The sequence below is a fragment of the Coffea arabica genome, chromosome 3c, assembly GCF_036785885.1.
Source record: "Coffea arabica cultivar ET-39 chromosome 3c, Coffea Arabica ET-39 HiFi, whole genome shotgun sequence".
Classification (NCBI taxonomy): Eukaryota; Viridiplantae; Streptophyta; class Magnoliopsida; order Gentianales; family Rubiaceae; genus Coffea; species Coffea arabica.
This window is the reverse complement of record NC_092314.1, coordinates 34,873,396-34,885,532: the sequence shown is the minus strand read 5'-3', so window position 1 is coordinate 34,885,532 and position 12,137 is coordinate 34,873,396. Positions and strand designations below refer to the sequence as shown.

At 34.1% G+C, this 12,137-nt stretch overlaps 1 protein-coding gene and 1 long non-coding RNA gene across 2 annotated transcripts; one reads left to right on the top strand and one right to left on the bottom strand.

The window, feature by feature from the left end:
* Window positions 1–197: 197 nt before the first annotated feature.
* On the bottom strand, window positions 198–4,191 carry LOC113734960 (uncharacterized). Its single transcript, XM_027261750.2, has 3 exons — window positions 3,831–4,191; window positions 2,179–2,333; window positions 198–548 (listed from the first exon to the last, which is right to left on the bottom strand). Exons 1-3 carry the CDS (start codon window positions 4,069–4,071, stop codon window positions 306–308), a joined length of 639 nt encoding a protein of 212 aa, XP_027117551.1. The 5' UTR covers window positions 4,072–4,191; the 3' UTR covers window positions 198–305.
* A 2,577-nt stretch (window positions 4,192–6,768) lies between these two features.
* On the top strand, window positions 6,769–11,090 carry LOC140037697 (uncharacterized). Its single transcript, XR_011841686.1, has 2 exons — window positions 6,769–7,124; window positions 7,775–11,090. It is a non-coding gene; the product is annotated as an uncharacterized lncRNA (long non-coding RNA).
* Window positions 11,091–12,137: the final 1,047 nt, after the last annotated feature.

The window sequence follows — 12,137 nt, the reverse complement described above, 5'->3', positions numbered from 1 at the left end:
GATAAGGTACCTTAGGTAATTATATTTATGAGATCCCTTGTTCAATTCCAATCCTCCCTTTTCTCTCTCTTATAAGGTTTGGAATCTTCCTTTTTCACTTGAAATGCAGTCAAAGTTTATATCAAAGTATTCTTTGTGTAGATAATTCCTTGCAATTATGTTTTTTAAGATCATCCAATGTATTATACTAGAACGGATGAACAAAGGCTAAAATATCTTCTACAACTTTTCAGGCACAGTAGATAACAGACGAAGATTTTCAAAATAAGTTAACAATTAAAACATTTATAGATACATATAGGCAATCAGTCCTCATTTGATGCCTCTAAAACAGGATCATCGTTTGTAGGTCGTGGACTTGTATTTGATTGCACAGTTTTGTCTGCAGGAGTTACAGAATTGACAGCAGATTGTGTGATTTCTGAAGCAACACCATTAGTTACTGGTGGTATATTTGTTGATGTTGATTTGGGAATAATTCCTTGTGCTTCCATAGCCTCACGCGCAGCTCTCTCTTTCGCCTTTTTAGCTCTTTCTAATACTTCTTCCTGCAAGACCATCAAATTGCTTCAGAACCATTTTCCAGAAGACAATTTCGTATGAGTATCAATATCAATGGAGTGAAGAAAAAAAAAACTTGTAATAAATGGTTTAGGCAGTCACTTTGAAATCTTGATAAGTAAGCTTGCATTCTGCAGAGTGTTTAAAGTCAACTAATCATGCTGGCAACTTCATACAGTTCTCATTCTTGGGGCTGGTCCCAATTTAGATCACCTAACAGTTTCCCTTCAAAAATCTTGCAAGTATCATACATCCATTAACTTCCAGGTTCTCCTTAGCTTCTACACTATACATTCTTGCAAGTCTTTGATTAGCAAAACGGTAGTGTTTCTGTTAATTACCAGAGCAGAAAAGAGAGGCAGCATTTGACACTGTCCTAGAGTTGCCTATATTGGAGTAAACTACATGTCAAAATAAAACTTGCACACGACTATTGTGGTCATTGGGACTTCTATTGTTGCAACCGCATTGTTCATCCAATAGTTCTTGCCTATGTTATCAAGAGAAGGTAATGTCATCAAAATTAATTCAAATCACCTCCACCGGACTGATGTAAAGGCATCCAGATAAATAGAAGACACAGAAAAGATTACAATCATCTCCAGCTGGGGCTTCTGTCATAGCATTTTGGTATATTACAGAGGCTACTGTAGTCAATAGCACTTGGTCTTGCATGCAAAGTTGTTTAGTTAGCTGATGGCATGAGTATTTCAACTGGCTACACTAACTGTCCAATCACTATACAGCATTATCAACTTAAACAGAGAATTAAGAAGACTATATGGGCAGTCAACAACTTTCCTCAGTATGAAATAACAAGAAAAGCAACGGAAAAAGCAATGCAGTGGACTTCAACAATGGCTCTCCTCTTTATTGAATTTGTTTATGTTCCTTGAAAAGCTGTTGCCAGATAACAGGTAGGCAATCTATCTTTTACACCAGTCTATATGGCAATTCTAGTACAAACTTGGTTAACAGTTGGAGAGAAACGTGAGATATGTTGAAAGCTCAATTGCTCAAGTATCTTCTCTATTTTATATGAAGTGGCACCTTTGATTAAAAAGAGAGCCAACTTCATTAGTAGGAGATAACAGAAGGTATGACTCAGTAAAAATCTAAAAACATTCTTAAGCGCAGGTTGCAGAACACCTACTGGAGTAGCTATTGATATTATTTGCTCAATTCAGTTTACCAAGATTACTCAAGACCAATTTAACACACAGTAAAGTGAGAATGACCCTCAAGCATGATAGAATTATGTTCAGATTGTGCCCTTTTGAACAAGTTCAGTACTGTATAAATGTTTATGTTTTTCCCATGCACATAAAGATCATTCCTATACTCTTTGTGCCACCTATGAGTCTAACGAAAAATACCATATACTTTTACTTTTGGGAGCTCCAAGTACTTAGCCAGGAGGTTCCTGCTACCATTTCCCATAAACATTGTTCAAAAAAAAGATGAAGACAACAATTTATATATATACACTACATGTGCATTCTACAAAGAAAACTGTTCATTGTAAAGTTCTATTGCCAGCCCGAGAATAACAAGAGATATCAAAAACATAATGCTTTTAAAACTATTATGCTAAGTCTGATGTAAACAACATTGTACCTGGAAGTCCTGAACCTGCTTTTGTTGCTCCGCTTGCAATCTGCCAACGGCACTCAGAAATTCACCAACAGCAGACTCTATACGCTCATTAACTGACTCTGCTAGAGCCTTCCCAAGGAAAAATGCATCGAGGATGGTTTTGCTGTCATTATCACCTGCCAAATTAAGCAGTTTCAAGTCATTGTTGCAGCAGCGAAAAAGGTCTTTGACTCAGAAATATGACTATCTTCAACTTGTAATTTGTTTAGAATGAACCACCTTCAACTCATGGCAAAGGAAGAGATCTCAAAACCAAGAAAAATTCTTTGCCAGCCGGAAAGGGGGGAGGGAGAAGCTTGGGGGGGGGGGATGTCAAAGCATTTTCTCAGGCTGAATTGCATTATAAATTTCTGCAAGGCATTACCACAATGTACAAGACACACAGACAGAGCATCTAATAGAACGACATAGAAAGATAATGATGGAGTAGCTATTGCATACAGCAGAAAAGCCCTTCGTCATGACAAAGCAGAAAACAATTGTACTGAAGTTGGGAAAAGGTACTGAAGTTGGGAAAAGGAACATACAACCAAGCAAAAGAAGAAACTGTTGCAATTCCTATCTTCGTCATGCGTGGCACATAAAGCCCAAGCTTTACAATCTTTCCAAACTCATTCTTGCAAATCATTCAAAATTGATTTCCATGATGTTCAAATTACTGCTTAGCAAACCCACCCCTTATCAAGAACTAAACAAACTATCCTACATATCCATCCTGAAAATGTGACAACAAAGGAAAAGACAATCTTCTGTCCTAATTTTGCACATAGATAAATTCCTAGGCCTTTAAAAACAAACTATTCAGAGTAGAGCTAACAGCATTTAGAAATCTGAAGTTCTAATAGTCAGCTAGTATATATAGTTGGAGTGAAAACCTAGGACAAGAACAGTAAAGAACAACAAAGTCCCTCAACCTATTTAACCTGTTGTCCCGTTGTGATAATGCTCACAGAATCTATGGAGTATCTCAATGATTTTGGAAAGGAGAATTAACACAAACTCCATCAGACAGCATTTCAAGAGGCAATTTTTCCAACTATCCTTTTAAGAAGCAGACTCGAGAATTGAGACGGTACTAGCTAGTGGAAAGCCAGGGAGATATTTATTAAGAGCGCGCAATTTTTGTCTTGTACATTGTACAGTAATTAGTAGGTTTCAAGATTGATGCCCTGAATAATAATCTGCTGCAAATTACACCCTCTTAGCGATCCCTTCCTGATAAGTATCTCATACTCTTTTTTTACCCTCTTTGGAATCAGATAAAACAATTGTGAGACTAATGTTTTATGCATTCGTTCAAAGTTCAGGGAATAACCATCATCCATACTTATTCAGCTCTAAGACTTCCAATTTTTAGCAGGCTTAAACATTTCAATGAATTTCAAGAAATGCAATTATCTTGAAGAAAGATAAGCTGCTTAAAGCAGCAAATTACAGACCTTCACCTAACACTCATCCCGAAACCAAAATGCGCAAAAATATAAACCCTTTGAACCAATGAACACAAAATAGCAACTCAACTGAAACAAGTATTCTTCTTCTTACCGAAAACCCACAAAACCAAATCAACAATTAAGCGTGAATATGCGGCAATTATAGATGAAAAGTGATACCTGGACCAGGAGGACCACCAGGGTCAGTGCTACTGTTGCATCTCAAGAAGCTGATTCTTGAAGGCTTTTCTGACCCGCTTTTACTAAGCTTGAGATCCCAGAAGAAGAGGGAATGAACAGATTTAGATGAGTAATTCCATGATTGGTAAGTGCCACAACGTTGGAGGGGCTTCGATGGAATACGAGGTGGCGATACCACCACTGATGTTGGTGGTGGGGATGCTATGAATCCCCTGCTCATCTTTTTATCTGGTTCAACTCCCAATAATTTCTTGAACCTACCCACGGACTTGTTAAGCTTTTTTCCTAAAATAAAAAAACCCACGAATTTGTTAAGCCTTTTTTTTTTGGTAGAAAAAATTTAGATAATTCGATTTCAATCATTACTACGATCAAGATATCATAATTTGGCAAGCGGTTTTTTTTTTTTTTTGGGGTTCTAACAATTTGTAGGACAAAAGGAGCGAATTACCAGTGTTAAGCTGGAAATACGCTGGTAAGAGGAATATGGTAAAACTGGTAAGTGGTTTTTTTTTTTTTTTTTTTGTCTAACTATTGTAGGACAGAAGCAAGAAATAATAATTACTATTAATTAGGGCAAATCAAGTTGTTCCTTTGCTTATGAATTGATGAGGAGAATGCAGTGTTACAACCTAAGGGACAAATAACACTCCATCCTTTTAAACAAGTTGTAATTCATGGTAAATAATTGGGATAATTTCAGAAATCTTCTCTGAGGTTTTGGATGGTTTCACTTAACATTTTTAAAATTTTAAAAATATCACTTACCCCTTTATTTTCAAATTTCTGTAACATTCTCAACCCAATTCAAATTATATCATTAAAAAAACTATGTTTAGGAAAGAGGAAGTTATTTCATTCCAAAGTTGCCCTTTATTGTGATCCCTTAGCTGTAATGACAAAATCAATTTAAAATCCTTTTATGTTTGAAAACTTTATGGATGTATTTTTTAGTAAAAAATTATAAGTTTAGAGTTGAGAAATGTTTTAACAAATCTTATCTATAATTTGGAGACAAAATTTTAAATTGACAAATCATAGATAATTAACAAAGAATGTAAAAACTATTTGAAATATTGTAAAGATATGAAAAATAATTTTTTTCATCTTCTAAACATCTCAAATAAATTCTAAATGTAATTTAAAACTTTTTCCCTTTTCCAAATTTTCAAGCCATTAATTCAAATAAATAAAATTAAAGATTCTAAACAGTTCATAAAATTTATTAAATTCAATCAAAATATTTTACATAAAAAGAAAGATTTTTGTCATTTAATAATCTTAGGGCATGTGGTAAACATATGGATAAATAAAGGTTGGACAAATACTGAAGCTTTTAAATTATAACTAGTCTTCTAAATTGGAACACTTTTGTAGAAGAAATCTACATTTTTGTCAAAAAGATAATAACAATAATATCGGGTTTATTTCTTACTATGTGACCTTAGAGTACCAAATAGACAAACCTTAAATGAAAAAAATTACTTTGTAATTTGAAAACATGTTAAATAAAATTTTATTATTTGTTTCTACTTTAAAAAAGCATATTATTTATGGTTGCAATTATTATATGTTTCTCCTTTCAAAAAAGAACATCTTCATACTTTTTGTCCTGATTATTATACTTACAATTAAAAAAATTAAGGCAATGAAAGGGCATTGTTGGAAATAAATTCTTGCTCTTTCTTAAAATGAGTATTTTAATCATAAAATTTGAATTGGGTTAAGAATGTTACAAAAATTTGAAAATAGGGGAGATAAGTGATATTTTTAAAATTTTAAGGGTAATAAGAGAAATTATTAGAAACCGCAGAGGAGGTTTATGAAATTACCCCTAAATAATTTAATAATTTTATAACATCCATGTAATATGTTGCTATTCATTTCATTTTTTTTATGTTCAACAAAAAGCGATTATTTTTATAAAAATGTCTTTATTCCTCTATTTAAGTTATATTTATTTAATTTGATTTCAATTACTTTTGTAGTAAAATGTCGCAAAGAATGTTCCTGATTTGATAAAGCTATGATTAGTTGGAAGTGGATTCAAGAACTTATTAAAGCTTCTGGATCCTGCTAATCATTTGTCCACATTGTTGACAGCTACATTTGATTTTTATGATGTTGAGAAAGGATGTTTAATTTTCAATGGACAAGAGTTGTTTATTGACAGAATTTGAATGATTGCTAGGAGCAAAAGTCATCTAAATATTACTTACAACAATAAATTAAAAAACCATGGATTATTTGCCTTCCATATAAATCACTTTCCCTCCCTAGAAAAAAGATTCAATCTTTTCTAAAAATTGTAATTTGAAGCTAAAATTAATATTAACATCAAAGAGACAAAGACATAACTCGAGAACTAATGACATAAAATATCAAGTTTTGTACTCTCTGATGGATGATTTTTTTTTTTTTTAAAGAAAGAAATTTTCATTCATTCATATCACTTAATGTTGCATTTACAATATGAGATAAAAATTGCCCTACCATACTACTCTATTTTCCAGGTTTAATGTGAGGGCTCAAAAAATTTTACTATTTTTGAAAGGTAAATAATAACGATGAAAATATTTATATTATGTGATTTTTGCCAAAATTTTGGTATCCTTATCTATTAAAATGTCATTTTACAACTTAGTTGAATTTTTATTATTAATTGCCCGATTATTGTTTGACTAGCATTAAGTGTGAAACTTTGGAGTGAACATGGAATTTAGTTTTAAGATGAAATCTAGAGCATGTAGAGACTTTAAAGAAATAGAAAAAGTATAGGATAATGTTGGTTGAGGGAAATCTAGTTAAGAATAAGGTGTCGCATGAGAACGCGACACATAAGCGAGTAAGTGAGGTGGTCCACCTACCACACATTAAAGGAAGAAACTAGACTTGAGAGTTCATTTTCTTTCCTCCTCCTTGAGCCACCCGAAATTTAGAGAGAGAGAAAGAGACTTGAGAGCTCTCCATTTCCTCCTCTATCTTGCTCTTGAAGATCACTTGGAAAACCACCAACCACCATGTTTTTCTTTTTCTTTTTCTTTTTCTTTTTCTTTTCTTGATTGCGCCAAGAGAGAGAGAGAGAGAGAGAGAGAGAGAGAGAGAGAGAGAGACCAAGAGAGAAGGGACACCATCCATCTTGTTCCTGGTGAATTTGTAGAAGAAATCACCAAGCAACCTAGAAGATTTGACCTTTCTTGAGGAAACTTGAAGAGGTGAAACTTGGAAGGAAGCTTGGAGGTTGAATCACACTGGATCTAGTTAGATCTTGAGGTAAGAACCGAAAATTCCCGTTAATCTTTAATTTCCAGCCATGGGTATGTTAGATTCACTTCAATTAAGTAAGATCTATGATAGATCTAGTAAATTTCTTGAAGTTGTACCACTAAATGTTCTAGTGATTAAAATACTAGCATAGCTCTTAAATTGTTGGTTAGATTCACTTGGAAATTTTCCTTTGATAACCAAGGGCTAATGATTGATGAAGCCCTTAGGGATAAATGGTTGTTTGGTTGGTGAAATTCTTGAGGAATTTTCGGATGAGCTAGCCGAATGAAGAGGGTTAATTTTCAACCTTCAATTTCAACATTTTTGTGTGCTTTTGACTAAATTTTCACTCAAGTGACTTGGTATTATGTTAATCTATGATTATATGTTGAATTGGAGTTGAAAGTTAGGAACTTTAACAGTTAAAAATCATTTTTATTTCACTATGTTGGGCTAAAACTATTCAGGCAGCAATGGTGAACTCAAGACTAGTTTGCCCTTGATTTTGGGTTTTCACGCATAGAATTTTGGGGAAAACTATTCTAGATACATATTATTTTCATAACTCGGGCTTACGTCTCGAGTTCAAGTGAATTTGGTTTAGTTTCGTGAATTGTTGGAGCGAAACTTATTGTCTCTCTTTACGTATTTTATAGGAGTGATTGAAGACTGTGATACCAATCCTAACTTGGATTCTGAGTTTTGATTTATTGGTGAGTTTCTATGCATGTTATCTGTCTTGAATTAGCCAATGTAATATAGATGTGAACTTGATGGTGTGACTGAGATGAATAGTGTTTTGAATTGTTGAAGTGTTGTGATGTCACTTGGGTTGTTATCCCACCGATAATAAGTAATTGAGCATGCATGTTAATTCTTGGGGATTCCTAAGTCCTATAGGTAAGTCTATCGATTCGGGCCAGTCATGGGACTTGGTCGAGGAGATTTGACAAACCATAGGAGAGTGTTTTATATTCACTGGATTTGATGTTTAAACTTGTCCCTTGTGAAGTGAAAACTATGGTATGCTCGAGCAATACCCATTTTAAGTGTTTTTGGATTTCGGGCCCGGTAGGAGGAGTCGTTGGAAGGAGAATGAAGTAAGTGAAATTCTACATAGTGATAAAACTTGAAAGTTGACGGAGTGTTAACTATGCGAGATAAGATCAAGATTCGTGGAAATTGGCTCCTGAGAGCCACCCGTATCCTACCCCCTTGATATTGTTAATCGCTTTATTTACTTGTTTTGAATGGTGAACTTGATATGTAAATTGAACTGCCCTATGTGACTGTATGTCTTTTTGGAACTCATTGGGCATTAGCTCATTTCTTCAAATTTGTTTTCCTTAACAACAATTGAGAACCTGAGTGAAGCCATTGTTAGTTAGGGTGTGACCCTGTTTCTTTTGTATCTTGTTTTGGGTTGTTAAACTTTGAATTCCATATTTTGGAAGCTTGTAAGACGAACTTTGAATGTATCTTAAGTACGTTGAATCGTATTTTTATTAGTTGGGTTGTAAGTTCAACTTAGTTATGTTACAAGCTATGGAACTGTTATTTAAGTACTTTGGAAGTGTTTTATTCGATTGTATGAGTGAGTCCTAGTGCGAGGTAGGCAGGCAGTCCGCCGAACCCTTTGGTTCGCCCTAGGAGAAGGTGGGGCCCTAGGAGAATGTGGGGCTGTCACATTTAAGGCGGCTAGCAAGTGAGCGAGGTATTTCTAGCTCTGCAATTTTATTGTTTAATACTCATATGTTTTATATGCCTTTGTGCATTTTTGTTCAATAAATTGTTAATGACTTTCAAGAATTTCAACATTTTAAATAGTTCCTTTTTTTCTCAAGGAAATCTTTTACCACTATAAAAATCTAATTCGACCTAGCAATTGGCTTCTTATTAATGTATAACCAATTAAACATGAGAATGGTATGTCTATTTGTGTAATTAAACCAAATTTAATTCATTTATTTAGCTTACACATTGCAAAGTTAATTAATTATTGAGGTTCCTAACCTTGACGCTTATTACCTATCTCGAGGTTACTAGTTAGTTGATGAAGTCTCTAGGTTTTTTTGTTACAAGTAGACTCCTACACTTGCACACTACTTATAGCTATATAATATAACATGTAGATGGTTTGAGAAATAAAGAAAGTTTTGGTTACCTTCAAGTATTTGTGAGTTTGCCTTTTGTGTTTCTTATGCACCATTCATGTTTTAATTCTTCTTCTTAAATTATGCAAAAGTTGTTTGAAATATGTTCTTAGAAATGCATTTGTTATTCTCAAATTTTGGAAAAATGCATTTTATTTTATTAGTAACTGAACAAGGGAAATAAATGAGAATATAAATTATCTTGTTACTTATGTACCAAAATTAAATTTTTGTAATTTTAGATGGATTTGTTTGCAATTTTAACATTTTATATTCTTGAACTATAGCTTATAGGCGTTGTGTATCTTTGCTCAGCAAATTCTTCGTGACCTCCTTAGAGTAAGAATTTCAACAATTTAATTTACTTCTTATTTTTCTCTACGAATCTTTTGCCACTACAAAAATCTGATTCAATTTAACAATTGATTTCTGAGTGATGTATGAGCGATTAAACATAAAGAGCATGATGTATGTTTGCATAATAAAACCAAATTTAATTTATTTATCTTTTTCATTACAAAGTTTAATTAATTGTTAATGTTTCTAACCGTGGCCCCTATTTTTGGTCTTAATGCATATTAATCAGTTCAAGAAGTTTGTAGGTTGTTTTGTTACAAGGAAACTCCTATGATATGTACTACTTCCAGTTATGTAATACAAACTTTAAAGGGTTTGAGAAATTAAGCAAATTTTGTTTGCCTCCAAATTATTGTGGCATTGCCCTTCATTTTTCTTGCACAGCATTCATGTTTTGACCACTTTTGGAATTAATCGTCATATGACAATAAAGAATGGAAAAAGAAGACAAGGTAAACATTTTAAATTATGCAAAAGTCATTTGAAGTACTTTATCGAAAAGAAAGTGTCATTCTCGAGTGTCATGTATATTTTGGCAAAAACATATTTGATTTTATGATCAATATAAATTATTATGCCACTTATGTGTCAAGTTGGGAAGAGAAGACGAAGGGTTTCGATAAAGGGGAGGGGGAAAAAGGGTAGCAAGAGAAACAGGAAGGACGAGGTAGGAGAAGAGAGAAGGGAGAGGGAGGAAGGGAAGGAGGAGGAGGAGAGAAAGAGGGAGAAAAAAAAGGAAAAAAAAAGTAAAAAGAGTCACCGGTCAGCGCTAGTGCCAATGTCGATTGAGGTGGTGATCGGCACTGTTTGACAACGAAGGTGGTGGTAGACAGAGGTGTGGAGAGGAAAAAAAAGAACAAGGGAAATATTTTTTTGTGTTTTTGGGTATTTGAGGTGTGTGTTTTAAAAATTTTGAAAAAATTTTTGAGATTACTGTCTATCCGTTTGGATTAGCTATTTTGTAATGTTTTTGAAATATTTTACTATAGTAATATACGTGAAAATCTTTTACCGTAAATGCTTTTAGTGGTACTTGTGAAAATATATTTTAGAATATTTTTAAAATTTAAATTTTTAATGGGATATTTTTAAAATTTTATAAAAATTTAACCACCACTCCCTCCCCTGCCTTTGGTTGCTACTTGCGACCAGAGAGAGGGGAAGAGAGGGGGGTTGCAGGAAAGAGGTGGGGAGGAGGGAGAAGAGGAAAGGAGGCGAGGAAAAGGGAGGAGGATAAAAGGGGACGAAGAAAGGGAGGAGAAGAGAGAGGAGAAGGGAAAAAGAAGAATAATATGGGAGAGAAAAAGGGAGGAGAGAAGAATGAGAGGTGGCGGCAAGTGATGGTGTGTGATGGTAGTAGTGGTGGTAGTGGTGGGTAATGGGCGAAGAAGAAAGAGGGGGGTTTTATTTTTATTTTTTTGAATGTATTTGAGATGTGTTATTTTTGAAGTTCTTTTTAGAATTTATTACTGTAGACTCTATTTGAATATGAGAAATATATGAAAAACTGTATATATATTTGACAAAGCACATCCAAGCGGAGGAAGAAATAGGTAAGTGCATAATACCCAATTTTTTATACACCGTAATTTCTGATTGCAAACACCATCACCCTGTTTTTTGACCCAATGTTTCTTCATTTATTTTCCCAATCGAATCCCTTCTCCTTGTGAACCCTTTGCACACACTTCCCCTATTTCGATCCCTTCTCCTTCACCGAGCGTTGCATAGTGCCTCCAGATTTGAAATGGCATCTAGCTTTCGTAGAGAAGAATTGTCTTCCAACTTTAGTTTAAGCCATTGAATTGCAAACCTGCAAAGCTTCGTATCTTCTTAATAGGTTCTATTTAGCCTCTTTCCCCCCAGCATCGGTGAAGACGTTCTAGTTCTGGTGCCTAAATGGATGCTATAATGGCTTAGATCTATAAACTATCAGTAGCAAGTTTGGGTTTTTGTAAGTACAGTGTACAACTGCCATTTCGTTCTTAGATTGCCAACTGTAAAATCAACTAGCATCATCACCAGCAGTAACGAAAGCAGCCTTGGCTAGGTAGGAAGCATTGGCTGACCAACTTTCTCAGTTCCTGCCTAAATCACATGAGCAGAATCAGCCATCGGTGAGGACAGCACACTATAGCAAGTGGTAGAAATATCTCATCATCCTACTTGCACCAGTAAGTATCACATTTCATTTGTTCTCCTATTTCATTCACACTAAGGAATTGCACTAAAAATGCATGATTTTCGATGACCACAAAATTGTATGTACTTCTTCTAGTTTGCTGAGTTGTTATGGCTTCTAACTTTATATTTTCCTTACATGCTATTTGCGAAATTCCAACAGTGCGCTTAATAATGGCATGAGCTAAGTTGCAAAATTTTATACAGACAATATATACATTAATTAGATTATACAACATTATAATCAGCTATTATATTTTTCATTACAAATATGTCACAACATGCATGTTTAAGATGCAAAGTTTGTTCATAAGGCCCTGTAATATAT